The sequence below is a fragment of the Lineus longissimus genome, chromosome 4 (assembly GCF_910592395.1).
Source record: "Lineus longissimus chromosome 4, tnLinLong1.2, whole genome shotgun sequence".
Lineage (NCBI taxonomy): Eukaryota > Metazoa > Nemertea > Pilidiophora > Heteronemertea > Lineidae > Lineus > Lineus longissimus.
In genome coordinates this window covers 16,907,814-16,931,893 of record NC_088311.1, presented here as the reverse complement: position 1 = coordinate 16,931,893, position 24,080 = coordinate 16,907,814, and the positions used below count along the sequence as shown (strand labels likewise).

Genomic DNA, 24,080 nt, shown 5'->3' with positions numbered 1-24,080 from the left:
ATGCCAAATAATTCATTACTTTTACCAAGAAAATAGATCTGATAATGCGCCTCATTTTTTCTCTTTAGGAAGTGTAAGATGGCCTTACCTGTTGGTTCTTCAAGGTCAAATCTGACAGCACCTCTACTCATACTATTTTCTTTCAACTTATCCGCAAATACTTTTGAAAAGCTCTGTAGGTCATAGAGACCATCTGGTAGCGTAATCTCTGCCACATCAAAACCCTTAACTTTGATTCGGTTATTCTCCCTGGCTGCACTTATGTTGTAGAATGTACAAGGTATTACTGCAAAAGTTAAAGTGATGCTACATGCATCTTGAATTTCAGTCTTGAGATTGACTGTTAAATCACTTGAACTCTGATCTGGATAGTCACTTGAATCTATGTTCATTACAGTAATCATTTACTTAAGCAAATTTTCGTTTTCAAATTTACCTTTTATCAAATAAGTAAATTATTCTTACTTCATAATATTTCTGGGTAGGATTCCTTGATCGTAAATGTACTCTAATGTTCCATTACTAATAGCTACAGTTCCTCCCAGTTTAAGAATTTCCTCTAGGTCGGCCTGACTTGGGGGACCAATATTGATTCTCAAGAACCTTTTCAGTAACATAGAGTAACCAATTGTTGTTGATGCCAACAGTAAACTTTGATACAGTGTATTTATGATATCTTTCTTTCCTGGTGTATCCATTTAATTACTTAGAAAATCACTAGTAAAACTCATTTATCTAGTATTCAGTGTTGGAGCGAACTTTTGTTCTTGCAGCACCTCAGTGCTGGAGTGAAGCAATCTGAGAATTCTGGATGTTTACCTGGGCGTCAGAAACCACGAATATGTGCATTTTGTATGGTCCCTTTCCAGATTTCTTTGTAATAGATAATTGAATACCATCTTTTGTGTTCTGGAGCTTCTTTCCTGATCCGTGAAGGCGATTATCCTCAGAAGTTCTCAGGTCCAACCATAAACCATAGTGATTAGAATCACCATAGTATTTCTCCATGGTCATGTTACAGTCATGAGTTTTCTTCAAATCTTCAGACATAAAAGGTTTCTTGATCTCCTCCCATTGATCCATCATTCTCATTCCTTCTGGGAACACCTGATTGGCAACACCCTCTATTGTGATCTGCACTTTACTTATGTTAGGGTTTTCAAACTTCTCTGAATCTCTAGCTCCATCTACATAGTCAGACACAAATAGTAATAATAATCCTTTAATAGACATTCTTGGAAAGTTGATGTTCTCATTAATTAGTGTTTCATTAGCAGTAACATTGACTGTCTTAAAATGGTCTACCCAATCATAAAATATTGAGAATCCAGAATTGTACTTGTTACTCAATTGACTAGCAATCATTTTGTTGGTTACGGTATCATATTCAAAACAAATATTCTCTAGTTTGTAGCCCATGCTAGCTGTGTTTGTGGTGACTATGATTTCCTCCTTTGGTGCTAAAGTTATTTCAATAATCACATCTTCTTGAATTGGAAACTTGTAAAATGGAGCATGATGATGAAATAGTTCAAAATCTAATGGTATTTTGTACTTCTTGTCAAACACTTTCTTTAAAGTCTTTTCATTAGCTGTTTCTCCAGTGACATCAGCTTCAGCGACTCCTGATCTTAATTCTCTAAGATTTTTTGACTGAATACCCTGAAAAACTCTATCATTTCTTTCTTCTTCTGTAAACCACAGATCTTTAAATGTAGAATAATGACTGTATTCGTCAAGGTCAAATATCTGCTCTGTTCCCCACTTAACCACCATCTTTGAAATCAGGTTTCTACCAAGATTATTTACAACACTATTTTTAGAATCACCAGAAATGGTTACATCAGCAGACAGATAAAGAGATTTAGGTACAAAGAATGTATTCTCTCGCAATGCCGGTATTCTAACATACAGTGTTTCTTTGGGGTTAGCAGATGATGGGTTATGAGTAATGATATGATGCTGCCTCTCAGCTTTCAAACCAAGTGGAATCTTATGTGCCCTTTCGGTATTTAATAAATATCCTGTTGCCATTTTCTATTTATTTACTAGTAAAATTATGTACATGCAGTGAACAGTGCCAACATCATATATCAGGTAAAATGCACGGAAAAAAGCTATTGACGTGTACTTTCTGTTGGAATACAGTAAGTCATGATTACATTAACCCATTGAACTCTAGTATTCCCTTACCATTTCACTGCAACGCTTCACTGACCATTTCATGAATGATAGAATATATGTATTGTGGTGTCTGGTTCTTAGGGGTTTCTAAGCTAATTTGAGACAAAAAGGCCTGTAAGGGCTTTTGTTAAAATAGCTTAGAATTACCTAGACGCAAGGGCCCAACGCGCCGCGTAGCGGCAAAAAAGCGAAGCTGGCGAAACATTTATAACGGGTCACCGTCACTTATTATTGGACTTATAGCGCATTTACGGGGTTGCAACTATTTTGCTTTATAGTGTCACCAGGAAAGAAAAGCATGCGACCTAACGCCGATCTATTTGTATAAAGTGATAATTGGAAGGTATATAGTAGGAAATATCAATAAAATAATCATTCCATGTCGTCTTTTGAGGGCATTTTTGATTGTAAAAAATATATGTGTACGTCACCGTAGTCTCTGCAATGATAATTTTATCAGAGCAGTCTCGCGCAAGTAGAAGTTCTTTACCTACTAGTTCTTCACTTATTAGTCTCAACGTCTGGCGCAAAGCCAGACGTTTTCCATTACGATTTCACTACGATGTTTGACAATAAGGAGCAGTGCGCGAGATATGCTAATGAGCAGACTTCCCTCGCTTGAGTTTCTGAAGAATGTTCCATATCGCGCTAAGCTCATCACTGCTGATTATGACAGGCGTGCAGCGGTAGGTATCTGCTCCCCAACTTCCACCCTAATACGGTACAAAAAGTTACCATTTGATGAGAATGGGACAATGCCCTCACTGTGTATGGAGTCATAGGGATAAGAAGACATTATTCATTAGTGTTGGTACAAGTGATTTTGCCCAAAAAGCATGCGCATTCAAAAAACAAAATATGCAAGGTATCACGTCCATGACCATGACGACGTGCAGAAAGTGCACTGGCCAGTGCATACCCTATGGCTATGTATAGTAAACATGGTAAACATGAACAACATCATTATTCATCGGCAGTTCATTTTACTCCGAGCTTTTCCTGAAACATATTGCCATGATGATTAGGCCTACCATGTACCATGACCAATAACGGCACTAGATCATGTAGATGTCAACAAGTTCACATGAACCGTATAATCCCGCATAATCCCGCATGGCGCATGTGGGACATGCGTCTAAACCAAAGCCCCAAAATCACTTGTTTTGGTCTATTTCACTTGTGTTTCCCCCGTCTCCCAGTCCATAATACATTTACAGTTTACAATCCCCGATCATGGCCCAACAAAAGGTCATCGGTTGACTAAAGCCAAGGAACACAACTGTTCAATGGATTTATAGTTGAATGCGATCAAACTACGTCTTTTCAATCGTGGATTGTAAATTTAACCCCATGGGCCTAGGGAAGGCCCTATAACAATACTTTCGACACAGTTATTATCTCCGCTGCCTCCACCATGTTACACACAGTGCTCACTGCTGATTCTAAAATGCGCCACCTAGTCAATTGCACTATCGTCATCACCTCATCATACTTCATTGACATTACAGGCACACATTGACATAGACCACTGTTGCAATCAACGACACAGTCGCTATCCAAGTAGCATTATAGAGGTAATTATCATTATCATACCTCATTAGCATGTGAACCAATCGCGTCGCGTCCTTTGCGATCACGGCAAAGCCTCATGGAATAATGTCTTTCAACGTTGAATAATTTTTCATATTCCATGCCTACAACTTCAATTTCTTCATAATCCATGGCTAGAAGTTCAATACTAATATAATATCCAAGATAAAGTTACAAGAAGTAGTCAATAGGGGTCTCTCACCTCTCACTGTATGTCCACACTATTCACGCTTGTACGAGGAATACATTCAATGCTGAATCTAACAACACCCAGTGCCCTTACTCTGTATATTAGTCACTGGAAGATGGCCCATTTCACTCCTTGCTTCTACTTCACCTATAGTCTCATTGCAAACGCCTCAGTTCTATGATATCACATTCACTTTCAGCTGTCATGCAACGCAACAACTGTGCTATCTGCCATCGCACATCAACGAAGAAGTGCAGCCGCCCACATTCCACCTCACGTCTGTCCGACCAGCTGCAATCCTCGAGGACGCCCCACTGTACCACGATTTCACTACGATGTTTGACAAGAAGGAGCAGTGCGCGAGATAGGCTAATGAGCAGACTTCCCTCGCTCGAGTTTCGGAAGAATGTTCCATATCGCGCTAAGCTGACCACTGCTGACCATGACAGGCGTGCATTGGACTGGTACAGGTTGGAACTGAACATTGAATATGCTGGTGGTGACGCTTTCTGATGAGAAGTTGGTCGTGACTGATGCAGTATCCTTGGACTTGTCCACAGCATCGTTCAATCATTGCTCTCTGAGCTGCCTTGATTCTGCCTTGATACTGTACCCAAATACTAAGACCAAATGCCTGTTGACTGTGCTTTAAGAGAGACTGGCGCCATGCCTAGAGATATGACTGACCCCTATTGGCAAATTTGTATGACTTTATCTTGCCTACCTAGCTGCTGCCTATAGTCTCCCTTTAACTGCGGAACACTTCAAAGTCGATAAAATGCCATGTTCCACCTTTTAATGTGTTCAGACTGCCATTTTCAAAATAATCAAGTCAGGACACTGCCTTCTAGTCTCATAATAAATTTTGCTTTCCTCAATATATAATAACATTTCTTCTTCTTCAATGCTTTCATCATTCCAAACTTCTCCTCCTCTGACTTTTACAGGGGTACAGTCATGGCAATCAAAACCCAAATACTGAGACCAAATGCCTGTTGACTGTGCTTTAAGAGAGACTGGCGCCATGCCTAGTCTCTCTTAAAGCACAGTCAACAGACACCAACCCCCTCAGACTCAGAAACCACAAACGCCCAACCCTTCCTGCTACCCTAATACTTCTGGATTCCTACCACCACAATACATATATTCTGTCGTCTTTTTTTCATGGTGCCATTGAAAAGGTCATTATGACCAGTACGGTTACCAGTGGTATATGTATTTTTACCAATGTGTATTATACAAGTGCATTTTATTTACTGTATCGATGATGTTATGTTTTATTTCGCTGTGTACATGTATCCACTAAAACACTAAACTAAACTAAATATGGCCATAAACAATGTTGTTTTTTGGGAACCTGTCTTCCGACGGAACGGGAGACTTCTTGAAAATGGCCCTTTCTTAATTGGCCTGAGAGGCGGCCATGGCGATTTAGCGGATCCTGCGGATTCTGCGGAACCTGCGGAATCTGGTCTGCAGCGGATTTGCTATGTTATGGGTATCCGGTCGTTTCGCTGACGTTTTCGCCCCCAGCCTTTTCGCCCCCAAACTTAGCCTCATACCATTAGGCCCCACGTGGTGGCGCTGAAGGTGGCCGCTGCCGTGATGTAATGTAATCAAGCTAAATCCAGAAGTATTAAGGTAGCAGGAAGGGTTGGGCGTTTGTGGTTTCTGAGTCTGAGGGGGTTGGTGTCTGTTGACTGTGCATTAAGAGAGACTAGGCATGCCGCCAGTCTCTCTTAAAGCACAGTCAACAGGCATTTGGTCTCAGTATTTGGGTTTTGATTGCCATGACTACCCCTGTAAAAGTCAGAGGAGGAGAAGTTTGGAATGATGAAAGCATTGAAGAAGAAGAAATGTTATTATTGAGGAAAGCAAAATTTATTATGAGGTGAGAAGGCAGTGTCCTGACTTGATTATTTTGAAAATGGCAGTCTGAACACATTAAAAGGTGGAACATGGCATTTTATCGACTTTGAAGTGTTCCGCAGTTAAAGGGAGACTATAGGCAGCAGCTAGGTAGGCAAGATAAAGTCATACAAATTTGCCAATAGGGGTCAGTCATATCTCTAGGCATGGCGCCAGTCTCTCTTAAAGCACAGTCAAGAGGCATTTGGTCTTAGTATTTGGGTAAGTACAGAATCAAGGCAGCTCAGAGAGCAATGATTGAACGATGCTGTGGACAAGTCCAAGGATACTGCATCAGTCACGACCAACTTCTCATCAGAAAGCGTCACCACCAGCATATTCAATGTTCAGTTCCAACCTGTACCAGTCCAATGCACGCCTGTCATGGTCAGCAGTGGTCAGCTTAGCGCGATATGGAACATTCTTCCGAAACTCAAGCGAGGGAAGTCTGCTCATTAGCCTATCTCGCGCACTGCTCCTTCTTGTCAAACATCGTAGTGAAATCGTGGTACAGTGGGGCGTCCTCGAGGATTGCAGCTGGTCGGACAGACGTGAGGTGGAATGTGGGCGGCTGCACTTCTTCGTTGATGTGCGATGGCAGATAGCACAGTTGTTGCGTTGCATGACAGCTGAAAGTGAATGTGATATCATAGAACTGAGGCGTTTGCAATGAGACTATAGGTGAAGTAGAAGCAAGGAGTGAAATGGGCCATCTTCCAGTGACTAATATACAGAGTAAGGGCACTGGGTGTTGTTAGATTCAGCATTGAATGTATTCCTCGTACAAGCGTGAATAGTGTGGACATACAGTGAGAGGTGAGAGACCCCTATTGACTACTTCTTGTAACTTTATTTTGGATATTATATTAGTATTGAACTTCTAGCCATGGAATATGAAGAAATTGAAGTTGTAGGCATGGAATATGAAAAATTATTCAACGGTGAAAGACATTATTCCATGAGGCTTTGCCGTGATCGCAAAGGACGCGACGCGATTGGTTCACATGCTAATGAGGTATGATAATGATAATTACCTCTATAATGCTACTTGGATAGCGACTGTGTTGTTGATTGCAACAGTGGTCTATGTCAATGTGTGCCTGTAATGTCAATGAAGTATGATGAGGTGATGACGATAGTGCAATTATTAAATATTGGCAAGAGATCATTCTACAACATAGGTCTTGTTTTTGACAGATGACTGTGCGACATTCCCATTGGGTCTTGTTAGAGTCAGCGCTGCATGTATTCCTTGTACAAGCTTGAATAGTTGTGACGACTTTGAGGGGTGAGAGACCCCTATCGGCTACTTCGGCTAACTTTATCTTGCCTACCTAGCTGCTAGCAATAGTGCCCCTTTATCAAGACTGAAACCCACTGTGCGGGGCTAAGAAATTACCTTTATAATCCTAGTTGGATAACCACTAGATGATTTGAAGAGTGCTCTGTGGATGTGTGCCTGTAATGTCAATGAAAGTATGATGAGGTGATGACGATAGTGGAATGACGAAATACTGGAAAGAGATCTATTCCTAGAAGAACATATGTCCTGTTTTGACTAGGTGGCGCATTTTAGAATCAGCAGTGAGCACCGTGTGTAACATGGTGGAGGCAGCGGAGATAATAACTGTGTCGAAAGTATTGTTATAGGGCCTTCCCTAGGCCCATGGGGTTAAATTTACAATCCACGATTGAAAAGACGTAGTTTGATCGCATTCAACTATAAATCCATTGAACAGTTGTGTTCCTTTAGTCAACCGATGACCTTTTGTTGGGCCATGATCGGGGATTGTAAACTGTAAATGTATTATGGACTGGGAGACGGGGGAAACACAAGTGAAATAGACCAAAACAAGTGATTTTGGGGCTTTGGTTTAGACGCATGCCCAACATGCGCCATGCGGGGTTATACGGTTCATGTGAACTTGTTGACATCTACATGATCTAGTGCTGTTATTGGTCATGGTACATGGTAGGCCTAATCATCATGGCTATATGTTTCAGGAAAAGCTCGGAGTAAAATGAACTGCCGATGAATAATGATGTTGTTCATGTTTACCATGTTTACTAGTACATAGCCATAGGGTATGCACTGGCCAGTGCACTTTCTGCACGTCGTCATGGTCATGTACGTGATACCTTGCATATTTTGTTTTTTGAATGCGCATGCTTTTTGGGCAAAATCACTTGTACCAACACTAATGAATAATGTCTTCTTATCCCTATGACTCCATACACAGTGAGGGCATTGTCCCATTCCCATCAAATGGTAACTTATTGTACCGTATTAGGGTGGAAGTTGGGGAGCAGATACCTACCGTTGCACGCCTGTCATAATCAGCAGTGATGAGCTTAGCGCGATATGGAACATTCTTCAGAAACTCAAGCGAGGGAAGTCTGCTCATTAGCATATCTCGCGCACTGCTCCTTCTTGTCAAACATCGTAGTGAAATCGTAATGGAAAACGTCTGGCTTTGCGCCAGACGTTGAGACTAATAAGTGAAGAACTAATAGGTAAAGAACTTCTACTTGCGCGAGACTGCTCTGATAAAATTATCATTGCAGAGACTACGGTGACGTACACATATATTTTTTACAATCAAAAATGCCCTCAAAAGACGACATGGAATGATTATTTTATTGATATTTCCTACTATATACCTTCCAATTATCACTTTATACAAATAGATCGGCGTTAGGTCGCATGCTTTTCTTTCCTGGTGACACTATAAAGCAAAATAGTTGCAACCCCGTAAATGCGCTATAAGTCCAATAATAAGTGACGGTGACCCGTTATAAATGTTTCGCCAGCTTCGCTTTTTTGCCGCTACGCGGCGCGTTGGGCCCTTGCGTCAAGAGAGTGTCTGAGAGTCACTCTACCCAAAAATTAGTCGTTTCGCCTATTGGCTGGTATTTATAAAAACCAAGCATATGCTTATCCTTGGATTTTCAAGTATTAAGTATGCTGCATATTCATAAAACCTAAGGTAATGCTTGTACTTGTAACCTTATGCTTCAAGTATAAGTGTCTGCTTTTCAGGCATCTTGCCTAGATTTAAAGTCTAAGCTTCTGCTTCATTCCATATTTATAAATACGAGTATTAAGCATATGCTTATAAGTATATCCTTAGATTTTTCAAGGTAGCTTCAGACCAGGCTTGAACTTCGAAGTAGAAAGACGTGTTTGACATGGCAGCTTTTCTTGCACTTCCGGAGCGATATCCGAAGGAGTACACCCCAAGAAAATCATGTTGCCCAGCATTTTATCGACGATTTTATCGATTTGATGAGCAAAATGTTGAATGGTTTATAGCTCATCATTTTTTAGAATATAGTGGAAAAACTCGTGGCGGGGCACTGACAGTAAATACACAAATGGAGACTTTCCATCGATATATATCGGACCCAGGGTTTCAGATGGGTGTTGCTGAGGATGTTGGAATTTTCCAATCCACCGTGTCAAGAACATCCCACGCAGTACTCGACAAGATTGTTGAAAATGCAGGACTGTGGATACATTTCCCAAGCACGGTGCATGAGATACAGTCAGCAATGGACAACTGGCAAACGCCCTACGAGATGCCTTGTGCGATAGGTGCTGTCAGCTGTACCCACGTCTGAGTTCTGAAGACACAAGGGAGGCATGCACATGGCGACGAATACGTAGGCCGGAGTGGAAAGGCTACGTTAAACGTTCAGGGAATTTGTGATGCAAAGGATACGTTCACAAGTATTGTAGCCGAGTGGCCTGGGTCTGTACACGACAGTAGAATATGGAGAAATTCGGTACTTTGTCATCGTTTGTCCACTATGAGGACGGATGCATTACTGCTAGGGGATAGTGGATACGGCATTGCCCCCTGGCCTCTCACACCTTATGGGAATCCTCAGCAACCGGAAGAGGTAACGTTCAATAGGATTCTAACAGTTGGTGTACAAACCAGAAGGTTTACATGCACTAAGGACAGGCATGAAATACCACAATATTAACAAATTAACGAATGAGCGAAAATGACGTGTGTTTTTCGGGTGCGTAACTATTACGGGCCAACTCGGCCTACCAACTCGGCCTGGGTTATAGATCACGGCCAATGTGGAAATCGTCAGATAATAGAATGCAGACATTTTTTTCATGCATGTTGGGGTTTTTCCGAAATGCTTGATAATCTTAGCCGTTTAGACAATTTAACAGTTATGGAATATTACAAATATTTATCATAAGGATAATTTATCATAATATCGATATTCTCGTGCTCTTTTTATGCTGATTCCGCCCAGATTCCGCAGGTTCCGCAGAATCCACAAGATCCGCTAAATCGGCATGGCCCTGAGAGGCTAAGCCTGAGATGGGCCTGGTTGAATATCGATATCTGTTAGATGCTGCAAATTTGGGGCATGTCATATGGACTGCTTTTGAACAGGATGGCACATTTCCACTGGCTGTACGGCTCTTGCTCAGGTGAATTTCAAACGTGCAGCTTTGGAGACGACGGGGGTACTATCCACGGGGGGGGGGGGGGCATTGAAAATAGGATCTGTTGCGAGTTCGAGAGTAACCCCAGACGTACTCCAGATGTCGGGATGGATAGTGCTGCTCATGACCTTTCTTCTACGGGTCTGGACGTGATCTGTCATTAGAGAGTTGACTGGTGGCCGAGTTGCGGTTGAGAGAAGGTAAGGTAGCGGAGCGAGTTATGGGCAATAATAGACGATAGGGTCAGCTCCTGAACTTGTGGTACATACGCCAGGTGTTTCACACGTAACCAAGTGGTAAAAGAAGCCAGGACACGGACGATTTAGTATCGACATGAATTGAAAATTATTCAGCTCAGCTGCTCAATATCGTTTAACTTAAACCAAGTATGCTTATTTATACCAATGGAACGTTTATTTTATAAATATTTATGATAAATATAATATATTCATGTATCGAGTGACCCAGAGAAAACGTTCCACTATTTAAAATTGTTGAATATCACAAAGTTTGTATCGTATACATGTACATGCAGCAATGGAATTTCGATACCCTTATACAGTCCAAATCACAATTGTCATCCCTAAATTCGCGTCATTGGCGCGTAATTGACGCGCTACCCAGTGCGTAGGTCGAGCGTAATTTATGCGAAACAGAGAGATGAACGCATCACTGGTGCGTCATTGACCGGCAACTCGCGCAACTGACGCGAAGTAGGACGGATGTCAATTGTGATTTGGACTGTAATTCTACTACGACTATCATTATCACTATTATTATTTAAACCATCGTTTAACCCCTAATGTTAAAATTTCTATCAAAACATGCGAACGTTCAAAAAACTTATTCACAAGATGATTATGAAATTTTGCGATAGCATATGAAAACCTTTATATATATCTAATAAATATCATTAAACTATCAGCACTAAATAAATACAGCTAAATTAGCCTTCCCCAGCCAACAATCCTGGGATAACTTGATTTTACTCTACTATAAAAAAGTCCTTCTTCAATCTTCTTATTATCATTATCATTATTATCACCTCTGCATCCAAAGCGGTTAGCAGTTTTTAATGAAATTTGACACAAATATCAGTTAGGCGATAAGAACGAAAATGGCATTGTCCTTTTTATCATTGATTACGTAATTTACATGAAATAATTTGTTTCATGGCTACTTTTTGGGCAAATATTGACAAAAAAAAATTTCCGGAGAACTCCGAGCCGCTCGACGGAGGGCAGCCTGGTAAAACCAAGCGCCTCCCTGCGTGATCTTATGATATTTGGGTGGTAGATCGCTCCGGTCTGGACGGAGAGCACTGCAACTTTCATGGATGATAGTTGATATGTTGAAGTTGTGCATGTGGGTTTTATATTTTCAGTTATGTAACTTATTCACACAATAACGAGTTCCATTTTTTTTTACCTCGATAGCTCGTAGAGCTCGCTTTTTATCAAAGCTATTTTTATGCAATTTTCAGGGAAGGTGGATCAGACGTTTTGTAACAACTCTTTAATTTGATATTTGCTTTGTTCATGAAATACTTATCAAATGTCTAAAAATTGTTATCGGACAACTCCTCCGTCACCACTCGGCGGAGAGCAACTTTCAGGGATGATAAGTGATATGTTGAAGTAATGCACGTGGGTTTAATACTCTCCGTTATTCAACTAATTTGCATAACAGGCCTACTGGGCTCCATTGTTTTACCTCGTTAGCTCTTAGCTTGCGTATCATCATTGCTATCGTCGTGCAATCTTCAGGGAAGGTGGATCAGATGGAGAGCGGAGAGCCCTGTAACTTTCAGGTATGATAGGTGATATGTTGAAGTTGAGCATGTTGGGTTTGATCTTTTCAGTTACTTGAATAATTTGGAGAATAAATCACTGCGGGGAAGCCTCCGAGTTTGCCCCGCGAACTCGGGACACCTCTAGTTTCTCTTCAGTTCTGTTCACAGTGCCAGAACTAAAATGATAACAGAAAATATAACTATCAGAAAATCCGGTTATTTTAAAATGAAGTGCAACCAAACGAAATCGACAACAGGAGTTACGATATTGAACTTTCAAACAAAGGAAATTGATTTTGAGACTGATGGATGAATGCCGAGACATATTTAAGTAGTCCATTGTAAATTCGACATGCAAACATTACTGAATTCTTATTGGGTGTCAAAAATGTGACATCACTCTATAGGGTCGTTTACATGGATCGGTTCAGATTGGCCTGCCATGTATTCGCACGAACTTGATTTGGTCTGGTTCGATGTAGGCCTACGTCATTTTGAGACTAACGTCATTCATGACGTCGCGAGCGATGTGATCTGATCCGGTCTGGTTAGGTCTGGTTTTGTTTGGTCCCGTGTAAACGGCCCTTGGCAGTGTAGTGCAGTGCCTAAAAAGAAATCGGTCCAAGCAGACGGGACTTTTTTGATTTAATAATGTTCTGTTTGTGACAATTGTTAACTGAATCCTTTATTTTGAAATTCTGAGAAAAAGTAGGGCATGCTGCCTAACTATTAGACAGAAACCTCACTTCTTGCTGTTACAAAACTGCAATTCCAATATTTGATGACGTCATCTACATTACAACCAAGCAGGTGTTGCTGATGATTACAGATTCTACAGATTTCTCAATTGATTTGATATTGATTTCATTTTGAACTTTTTAAGCTGAAAGTGAGTGCAAGAATACTACGATAGGTGCAGAATACAGGGGAACACAGAACAAGACGTTGATGGGTTTCACCTGTGCGGATTGGCTTGTATACAATGGCTACTATACGCCGGCTGACTCCTACAATTACTGTCGGAACCCAGACAATGCCACCCTTGGACCTTGGTGCTATATTACAGCCACACACACATCTCACTATGATAACTGCTTTATTCCATCCTGTAAAAGTAAGTAACGCCCGTATAAGGGCGTGGTGCTGGAAATCTTATCAGTCGATATTAGAACACTTTTTGACATTGTTAGCCAGGGTACTAGTATACACTCTTAAAATAAATTTGTAAAAAAAACTATTTTACAGTAATCTATTATACCGTACTTATCTGGTACATGTACTACATGTATAGGCTTTTTTCAGAAGTAAATGTCGCTGTCCATTTTAGGTCGTTGTGCAAAACTCGTGGGCCGATTTCTTCAAAGTTGTTTTTTAAAAAATCTAATATCGGGTTCAAACACAAATTCCAGGTTAGAGAAACTTAATCTGCAACAAAAAAAGTTTACTTGAGCATTTCAGCAAAATTCATCCAGAAATAAGCAGTACGGAGGAGAAAATGTCAAAAGCCATGCACCACGTCAATGTACCCGAATAAATACCCAAAAAAGTTTCGTAACCATGGTTAATGAAATATGAACATCCTCTTGGTTCCCGAAATTGGAGATAAGAAAAACAAACTTTGTAGAAATCGGCCCAGTAGTTTTTGAACAGTGACACCAAAGGACATTGTTAGCCAGGGTACTAGTTAGTATACACTCTTAAAATAAATTTGTAAAAAAAACTATTTTACAGTAATCTATTATACCGTACTTATCTGGTAGTTGCTATTGCACCGACTGTCAAATTAGGTTTTAATCATCAACATAGTAATCTATACTATAATGCGCGTTGTGGCCGCTATTTAGGAGGTAATTTTTGTTTCAAAATTGGGCCTTGGAAATGCGTCGAATTCTTGCAACCTTTGGCTTCGTAGGTCTGGATCATACGTAAGAGTGTCACTGAGGGTGTCATACGTCGAATATCTTCGTGGTTTTAGAATAAATAACAATTTTTCGGAGAGCACGTCGACTGGAGAGCTCCGCTCATTCTCAAAAGCATACACAAACTTCACGCATATTCTCCCTGCCACATCAGTATTAGCTTCCAGCACGTATGTAGTGCTATACAACCTGGTCCATGGTGCAGGGTATTAGCAGGGAGATTAATGATTAGCCTGTTCTATTTTAGTTCTATTCGAGAAACACTGACCTGAGTGATAAGGCAAATTCTGCAGAGTGGCCTACCGGAACATGCAGTCAGGGTATCAATAAACAGTTATGCCAGGATGGACAAAATATGTACAGTGGCCAGCGCTTGCTCTTTGATTTGTTCTTTACTGACTGATGTTGTCAGTTTGAATTGCGTTCTGCATCTCTCATGCGCCTGGCTTTGGTCCGACAGTGGCATTGGGTACGGGAGTGGGTAGGTGATATGCCTAATATGTGAGGGCCTTATTTGGAACAGGACCTGCTGTCACTGGTCTCAATGCATTGTGCAAAATAGCGTACTCCAATCAATCTATTAGGGGTTGCATGTAGATAGCAGCAATAAGTCCCTAAATGCAGTTAATTTCGTGTTTAACCTTTAATAAAACTTCAGTAACGTTAGAAATTTAATGTAGCTCAACACATCGTGCCCATTTAACTAATGTATATTACATTTCAACTTTGCCCGCTCCATGGGTATATGCTAGTTCTTTAAATACTACTTCAATTAAACGGATTCTAATAATACTCTAACAATTGCATTAGTTGGACCGTTGCCAAAACAGGCGACGAGGTTGGACAACGTGCGATCGGCGTTGACCTTTGCCCTCTTTAAGTTTTCATATCAGCGCTGTGATTGGGGCACGCGCTGAGGGCGTGCCGAGAAAACAGGAAAATCGATGGAATCCGTCATGGGTTTGTGGAGCTCGATAGTTGTGATGCAAACACAGGAGAGTCAGGATGGACTATAGTTGGTTACTTCAACTACTACAATCGCCATGTATTTTAACAAATTTCAAAGTTGGTGCAATAGCAATTACCAGATTAGTTTTGACTCACTCTTAAATTTCAAGAGCGTATAGGCCGGTTGTGTCGCTGCAACCAGAGTCTTTCAAATAAATATGAAAGACTCTGCTGCGACTGAGCCGGTTGAGTCGCAGCAGAGAAAGGCTCTGTTTGGCGTGTACAGGCGGCTTATAACGCATCGACACATTATATACTTTAGCTCCCTTCTGAGCGGGCCCCATGAGTGTTTCATAACCTCTGCGCTATAATGCTGTCAGATGCCGCCCACTGTGGACAGCTTGCAGCGGCCTCTAAATGTTGAGCAGACGAACCCACTCAGTCAGGTAATAAATGGGCAGAGCATTTTTAACATCATCCTATATCGGCTGGATACACAGCGCGCCGTAATCTGAAACAATATTTTCATCGGTTGGTGCTCGGTATAAGCATCCTGAGTTTCAGGTTATTTTTAGTCTACGTCATATACATGAACCTGTTTAAAATTTCGACAAGTTGAGTATATTGAGAACCACTGGTTATGCCAGGATGCGGTATAGAGGCAGATGGACGTATGAACAAGCAGAATGGTGGGCAAATTATCACTTAATATAGTGTAATTTGCATGTGACTCTCAAGGCAATGATTTTAAAGTTCTGACCTGCACTTCTTTTATTTAACATTACTTCAACACCCATTACAATATTTCAATAACATTTACACACACTGTGAGAGGATTAAGAAATGCATGAATTTTCACTAGGATTGACTGGGGTGCCTTTTGAGATACAGTGGTGGCGAGTGCTCTAATTTTTGGGATATCATGATGTCTAGACGAGAGTATTGTTGTGATATTTTGACATATCACTTAAATTTTGCCATAAATCTAAAATCACCAAACTTATCTTAAGCAAATGAATAATGTAAAGAACAACCACCACATCGCCTTAGAGTGGATATCTTTGTAGTTATTTATCCTAAAATGTGGCGCGTTTTTTATCCATTCGGCCATTTCTGAAATCTGCCTACTGTTTTCGAGACAATGGCACTCAGTCACCCGTGACTGTATAAGTCGGTGATGTACGTGTTAAAAAAAGTATGTACATGCAGCTCCTCCTATTTGCTTTTAGTTTTCCATGAAATGTATACTTTTGAAGGTTCGCCCTGTATAAAGCTAGTCAAAATGCATTCTCTTAATAGTATGTGTGTTTTGTCATCATTGCAGACAAACTGACGAATTTTAAGATCTTGATAGATGAGAATATCTGCCATCATGAAACTGGAACAGTACAGTTTAGTCGAGCACAAGAAATTAAATGTGACAAGACGGGTCCTGTTGTTGGAAAACGCCTGAAGATCCAACGAATGGAACCATCGTCTTCTCTAACATTGTGCGAAGTGAGCGTACAGGCTTTCCAATATAGAGGTTCGTGTCAGCAAGGTCACGTAAAGCTAGCCCTATGCAGGCTTTTTATCACTTTAGCTCCTCCCTCACTGCTCCTATACTTCTGGGAATTTTGTCAGCATGTGTTCTTGTAGCGTTCGACTGAGTTACCTAGAAAATGACTAACGAGCGTGGTAAATCACACCTTTGTCATGTTTGTCAGCAGCATCACAACCCTAAAGTTATGCAGCTGTATATGCCAGTATGAAGTTGTTTGAAAAAGACTGTAGAATTCTTATTTATTGAACTTTGTGCATCTATCAGAATGCCACAACAAGCGCTATGGCCCCAACTGCAACAACCAATGCCAATGTGCCAATGATGAAAAGTGCGATGACAAGACAGGACAGTGTCCATCTGAGTGTAACGATCGCTTCACAGGCCCTTACTGTAACATAGGTAAGAATCGTGGAAGGAAGGATTCATAAGAAGAACGACCTGAGCTTGGGATGACCAGGAGAATAATGTGCCCCTGCTCGTCATTATGGACTTCAAATGTGGTGTCACACAAAGCTGATCTAATGATGATTTTCGCTAGTGTTGTGTGGGGTTTTTTGGACTTCAATGATTTTTATAGTCCTGCTGGGAGCAATTATCGTATGAAAAGCCAACAGATCTATTAATGAAACTTCTTGAAGGGACAGGTCGAGCATGGTGTGGCTATTCCATGGTATACATATAGATAAACGGTGATAACGTATGCAACAGAAATAGTCCTCCGACGGCCATTACCCATATCAGGCAGGATTGATTACCAAATGGTGACACGAGATAATAAGACATTCTAAAACATCTAAATTTATAAGAAACCGCAGTTTACAGTGTAAAATGCACTATGCGCCAACAAAGCCTCGTTTTGAATTCAGCGACCATGAAAACCGCTTGGGTTGGTGCAAATTATGAAAGCAGTCAAAAAACAATTGTTCGTTGTTTAATTTGAGATGTTTTAGAATAGATAGTAATACCTCACTGCTGATTGTCTCTCAAAAACCGCCATTGTGGAGCAAAATGTTGGCCAAATCCTCGGCTGTCGACCCTCGCGGTTTCGGTGTGACAGCCAAAACCTCCAGTTCGGTATCCTTATTCCACTAGTTCCGGCTCGCTCGATCCATCTTCTGCGCCATTCGACTGGGTGTCTTGGCGTTCTTGGTTTAGGAATCCACACCCATCTGGTGGCCCACTGCGATCAAAATAAGGCTGAACGAATTTTCCCTACAGTAATATTCTCTACCAATAAATGTATTCAGTAATAATCTATCTGAGGCTTACGGAGCAAACTACGTTTCTATAATTACATCTTCTTGTATTTAAAGGGGCACCAGCAATTACAAAGGATGGTCTTTCCACCCCGACTTCCATCAGCGTCCGGTGGCAGTACATCCTTCACGACAGTGCCTTTGATGCCGGCAAATTTGATCGGTTTGTTCTGAGATACATGGAACACTCGTCAACTTCTTCAACTGTCCACGCCGTACCATTCTCGAGCCATGAAAATGTGACGCGTAACGTGACCGGTCTCAACCCATCGACAGTATACAGCTTCCATGTGCAGCTCATATATAAAATTTCCACGAAAAGTGAGGAAGTAAATGGATCAGTTGAACACTTTCGAACTGAATCATGTGCAGGTAATTTGAAAACATCACTTTTTTTACCAAAAAACATATATAATGCATCAGCCCCTCAATGTGATTCATCATCAATGGTTTAAAACTTCTTTAAAACTACTCCAAAACATGCTCCCAATTCGCTTTCGAAGACAAATATTTATTCTTCTGTTTGAAGTACAAAGTCATGTACTCAGCTGCCTTGCCTGTTTGAGTAAAAAATGCTCAAATTTCTAGGGTAAAATACTGCACCAGTTTTAGTGCCATATCCCAGCTATATAAAACCATTTCGGCCTGCCTCGGGCCCGGATAATACAGAGTGTGGTTGCAAAGAGTTAACCAAAGGTTTGACATTTGACATTTTGTGGGCAGGTTATATTTTGCAACTGATTATATAGGATTAATGTGTTTGGCAATTTCTTTTAAAAATTTCTTTCGTTTAATATTAAAGGCTACATGGGTTCGCCGATGATAACGCAATCGGACTCAGTAGTGGGAGGAGGTGCCTGGCCAAACAGAGTATCCCTTACAATACACGCACAGGTAGAAATCGTTTTAAAAAATTCGTTTTCATATTTTTTTCACCTCTGGTTATTTCAAAGGCCTACGCCGTTCGTTGAAAATTTTCAAAATTTGTACATGAATTTGATGATGTTCAATTGCGTAAAAACGTACGAAATATAAACTTCATTATTGCCGCTGTACATACTATAAATACCAAGTTTCAACAAATTCGTAAGGAGTGTGTAATACAAAGTCCCTTTCTCAGCCAAACAACTTTTCATAAATTTTGGTGACCATCAACCAATGATGTTTCAGAAACCAGAGATGTTAGCTGACTGCTTTAAGGATTTCCACGTGTACGCCAGGAAAACCACCGAATCAAGCTACATGAAATTAACAGAGGCAGACCAAACTTACACTCTCCACAACCTTACAGCATTCACAGAGTATGACATCAAGGCGGCTGTGACAAGTCCCGATGGACAAGAGAAACATAAGCTTCAGAAGATAACAACAGCAGAAGATGGTAACTGTCTTAGAATTATCATATAAAGTTGCCTCTTTTACTAGGTTCTGTTATATCAATCCTTCATGCAGGTATGCATTTATAAACGAATAGGACGCACATGGGGGAGGGGCAGGGGCTATGAAAACGATCCCCCGACCATTTTGAGGTATATTGTTGAAATTAAATGAGAAAAGCCCTTTTTCAAGATTGCCAGTGATTTTCCCTTGTAATTTTTGGAAAACGCCTTTGAAAGTCCCCGGGGACTACCATGAAACATTTATAGTAACATTATCATTTTTTCATTTTGACTGATCTATTACTGTTGTTCTGATGGTCACGTTCCAAGTATATTATGTTATGGCAAAATACTATATAAGGCGAGCTTATATACATGTGGGGCCTATTAATCACAGGAAATGCCTATCCAAGCTTAAAAACGGCTTTCTTGAATAATCCCTTGGTTATAATACAGCTGGCTGCTAAATGTCTCAAGTACTCATGCCGACTTACCGCCGGTGAACATCAGTCCTAAAGTCTACTCCTCTAAGAAGGTTGGATAATTAGGCACAACGACGGTAGATCGGCATTGAAGTACAATGCTTGTTTGTCCTGTTTCAGTTCCGTCAGTGCCGACCATTGTGAAAATTGGGGGAAATCTCACTTCCGTGTCCATCAAAATCACCCAGCCAGACCAACCATATGGAGTTATCCAGAAATATGACCTTGCAATGTGGGAGAGGGGCAGTGTGAACCATACGGTCTCCAGCCAAGGACCAACCAATCTTACCCTCACCTTCAACAATCTGAAGCTAAACACAACGTACAATTTCAAGGTAAAACCATACAAACATCTCTTCCCCATCAAGTCGATTTTCTCAAAGGCGTATAATTCCAATTCCTACGGGGTTTCGGTCGAATGTAGATACTTTACTCTGCCCATTGAATAGCTCAAAACGGTTACGAGTTGTGGTTGATGGTTGAAACAGACATGATATTGGCATCATATAATAATTTGAGGACTGTTTAACTGTCTGTCAGTCTGCTTGTTCAGGGGTCGGGGGGTATGGGACCGAGTTTCCCACCAAAGTGAGTCATTTTCAGTCAAAACGAGGCATTTTCTGTCATCTGCTAACGGAAACAAAAGTAATGTGTAGTTTTATCCCCTTCGAACAGCAAAGAGCTCAGGAATGGGACCGCACATCCCGGAATGGGACCTGTTCTGGTTTTCTTCTTCTTTGTCGTTTACTAGGCCTGGGTGAGCTCTCGCCATCTATATTTTCAACCTTACATTATTCTGACTGTGGGCATGCGCACTCGCGCCCCGCAGCCATGGCCGCCTAATCCAAAAGGAGATCTTCCTCAACTTTATTCTATATTTCTGGGTCAAAGACTTTTGCCACGTCGTCTGTTGGTTAATATAAATCTAATACGTCTTCTCTCATCGTAATTATCGATAGGAACAGACAAGACTACGCGTACCCTAGCCTGAGTTCACCCAGGATTCTAGTAGGACTTCACTTCTTCTCGGATTCCATGCTCGGATTCGATTCTAATACAAATATACTTTATATATGGAAACCACTTGTGTTGTGTGGAGTCAATGTTCTATCCCTTGTTCGGGTCCTAACCCGAACAAAAGTCACAAAAGTTCTTGCTAGAAGTTACACGTTTTGGCAAGTTACGAACTATATTCATTGGATTTGGATTGGATTTGGATTTCACGGATATTTTACATTCACTTGGACATTGGTATGTACATTTAGTTTTTGATATCACCTCATTATTATGCGAGCGAGTGCCACCCATATGACGTCACCGATCGAGCCATGGCTGCGGCTCAACCTTCACTCCAAGGTTGCCTACTATAGTTCATGAATTTTGGATGGAACCTATTGCCTTTTGTGTGAAGCAAAGGATCATTTTTAGCAGTATAGACTGTTTATGCGTTATATCGGAGCTTCTCGGAACCCAGAGATTTTGTCTTCGGATCAAGTGAACTTTCACCTTTCGACGTCACGCACGTCACGAACCAGTCGGCCAATCAGCACGCGGTACTTCGGTCATCTAACAGGTGCGAAGCCTGGATAAGCACATTTTGGGAGTCAGCTGTTTTCGAAGATTTCTACAACATGCATGGATTCTACATACGGCCTATACGCGCAACGGTTTAGCACACGGACGCTCTGCTTTATTGATCGGAATGAATGCGGAATAAAACGTGGATTTAGCTGTCAAACTTGGATCGGCGAGTGAGTACAACTATAAACTGTTGCTTGTTTGAAAGGGCCTACTACCATTTGCGACACTTATCACCTTTATTGGCATTGTGGTTTGGAGAATGTCATTGTTTTGGTGAAGGTGACTTCTGAATGGGAATTTGGTAGTACTTTGAACATTGCCAAGTGAGTTTTAAGTTTGGTAATGGTACATATATGCATGGACTTCTTCGTGGACGGATAGATGGCGCTTCAGTCGTGATGATTATCTCTTTAGTGGTATTGAACTAAACTTAGTGCCTTACTTGTCAATAGGGAGCGTTAATTGCCTGTTGGATTTACTTTTCGGTATTGGACTCTACTTTATGGACCGAGGAGTTTCAACTACTAGGTGGCGCTGTTGCTGAGGCATTAAAGTTTACAATTTGCTGAGGCCAAAGGACAACGGACACATGACTTGGGCCTATACTACGGGAGGCACTGCTGTCGTTGGTCTTTTGGATCAGATATCATTTTCGAGATTATCACTAAGGACGCTTTTACGCTGATGGTACAGGCTGATGTTCCTTTGTTGGATAGGAGACGTTGCTGATAGATCGGTTCGGAGGTGAGATTTTATTTTTCTGAATTAAAGTCTCATAGTATCAGTCATGGATCGACCACGTAGAGAGCACCGACGTAGGCCAGCATACCTTGATGCCTATGAATGCGATGAAACTGGGAGTTACTTGCCGCCTTCTTCCACGGATAGATGTCTTCGATCTCAGGTGGAATTACAGGGCTTGAAGGAGAAATTGGTTAGGAATGCTCACAAGGCGGAACAGATTATTAGTCTCTGGGGAAGCAGAACATTGCTCAGGCAGATCGAGGAGCGGATAAAAGATACTGTCCTTAAAATGGATTCGATTGCGGACGATATTAAATTGGCAAAAGACTCTGAATTTTTCATGAAGATCCAGTCTTGGCAGAATCAGGTGCAGGGCTATGCTGAGGACATATTAGATAATATAACTCAACATTTGGATACTAGGTCAGGAGAGGATCCTTCCGAGAAAAGGACTAGTATTCAGTCTGATCTTCTGAGTTCGAGTCGGGTGCTGGATTGGATCGTTAGCACAGCCAGGAAGCCGGAGAAAAATGTTGGGGAGATCGAAGTCAAGGTGGAGAAGCCTGAATCAAGTCAGATAGATCAAAGTCGACGGTCAGAGGGATCTTGCAGTCATATTACCAGTGATTGTGATCGGAAGTTAGAGATTGAAGAGGAATCGGAAGATGATCTTGAATCTGAGGAGTCTGAAGCTGAATCTGGACTAACAGAAGAGGATTCCAAACTTCCTGAAGATGTCGATACAGAAAAGGGCGAGAAGCCGGATATACCGCCGGATGCTGGGAAAGTAGAGGATGCTACGGAGGGATGCGAAGGTTCAGTGATCAAGTCTGAGCCTGATCGAACTCATACACCCGCTATGCTGCCATCGGTGTCCGAGGATCCTACACCTGGGACATCATCTACGGTATTGACCAGGATTGGAGATAGTAAGCCTGTTGTATCGTCATTCGTAGCCAAGACTGGAGATAGTCGTTCTGCTATGTCGTTGGTGGCAACCAAGTCGGGGAATGGAAAGCCGGCTGTAACATCGTTCGTCACCAAACCTGGAGATGGGGTGACACCTGCTACGTTCCCGCCCGGAGATGGTTTGACGTCGGGGATGCTACGGAAAACTGCCTTCTTGCCACGGAAAACTGCACAATTGGATCCTAAATTTTCTAACTTGTACTTGCAGCCAGCGCCTCCTCCACCAGATCTGTCACTTTCATCAGCCGGTCGTCGGTCCCCATCGAGGTTCCAGCCAGGGGATGGTGGGTTGTCACGGATGTCGCCATTGGTGAAGCCTGGAGATGGTATGAAGCCTAGAATACCGCCGCCTAGATTGCAGTCGTCTGGAGATGGCATTACTCAGGATGTGAAGCCTGGGATGCCGCCACCTGGATTTATGCCGCACGGGGATGGTGCGACACAGGGTGTGAAACCTGAGGTGCTGCCGCCCGGAGATGGAGTAACTCGAGATGTGAAGCCTGGGGTACCTGGTTGTCTGACGTCCGGAGATGGTACAACACAGAATGGTTCGAAGACTGTGATGCAGCCTCCGCCTGGATTTATGCCGCATGGGGATGGTGCGACACAGGGTGTGAAACCTGGGGTGCCGCGTTATAGATGCCCGACGTCCGGAGATGGTGCAACCCAGCATGGTGTGAAGACTGCGATGCAACAGCCACCTGGATTTATGCCGCTTGGGGATGGTGTGAAACCTGGGGTGCCGCGGTATGGATGCCCGACGTCCGGAGATGGTGCGATGTACATGTATGGTGTGCCACCTGTGATGCAACCGCCGCCTGGATACCAGACTTCCGGAGATGGTGCGATGTACATGTATGGTGTGCCACCAGGATGGTTGCCGCCTGGAGTTGATTGGACCCAGGGTGTGTTGCCGACTGGAGTGACACCTACTGGAGATGGTGGGACCACCGGAATTACGTCATATGGAGATGGTGTACACAAGATATCTACCGGAATTACGCCGGAATTTACGCCGAGTTCGCAGTCGAAGGATGCAGTGGATGGATGGATTTCTGGCTTGGAGATAGGGAAAGAGACCAAGTTAGATGCCGGGGATGCTAGTGATGGTACAATGTCGT

General features: G+C 41.9%; 1 protein-coding gene and 1 long non-coding RNA gene across 2 annotated transcripts in view; both read left to right on the top strand.

Annotated features, from left to right (window-relative positions):
* Positions 1 to 24,080, top strand: part of LOC135486789 (uncharacterized) — a 58,469-nt gene that overhangs the window by 20,216 nt on the left and 14,173 nt on the right. The window contains exons 4-10 of the mRNA XM_064769889.1: positions 13,022 to 13,252; positions 16,330 to 16,530; positions 16,813 to 16,947; positions 17,862 to 18,176; positions 18,607 to 18,698; positions 18,975 to 19,185; positions 19,786 to 20,000. Of these exons, the coding sequence (XP_064625959.1) occupies positions 13,022 to 13,252; positions 16,330 to 16,530; positions 16,813 to 16,947; positions 17,862 to 18,176; positions 18,607 to 18,698; positions 18,975 to 19,185; positions 19,786 to 20,000 (1,400 nt within the window). The remainder of the gene's footprint in view (positions 1 to 13,021; positions 13,253 to 16,329; positions 16,531 to 16,812; positions 16,948 to 17,861; positions 18,177 to 18,606; positions 18,699 to 18,974; positions 19,186 to 19,785; positions 20,001 to 24,080) is intronic.
* LOC135486276 (uncharacterized) lies at positions 2,781 to 4,465 on the top strand. Its single transcript, XR_010446676.1, has 3 exons — positions 2,781 to 2,870; positions 3,693 to 3,758; positions 4,164 to 4,465. It is a non-coding gene; the product is annotated as an uncharacterized LOC135486276 (long non-coding RNA).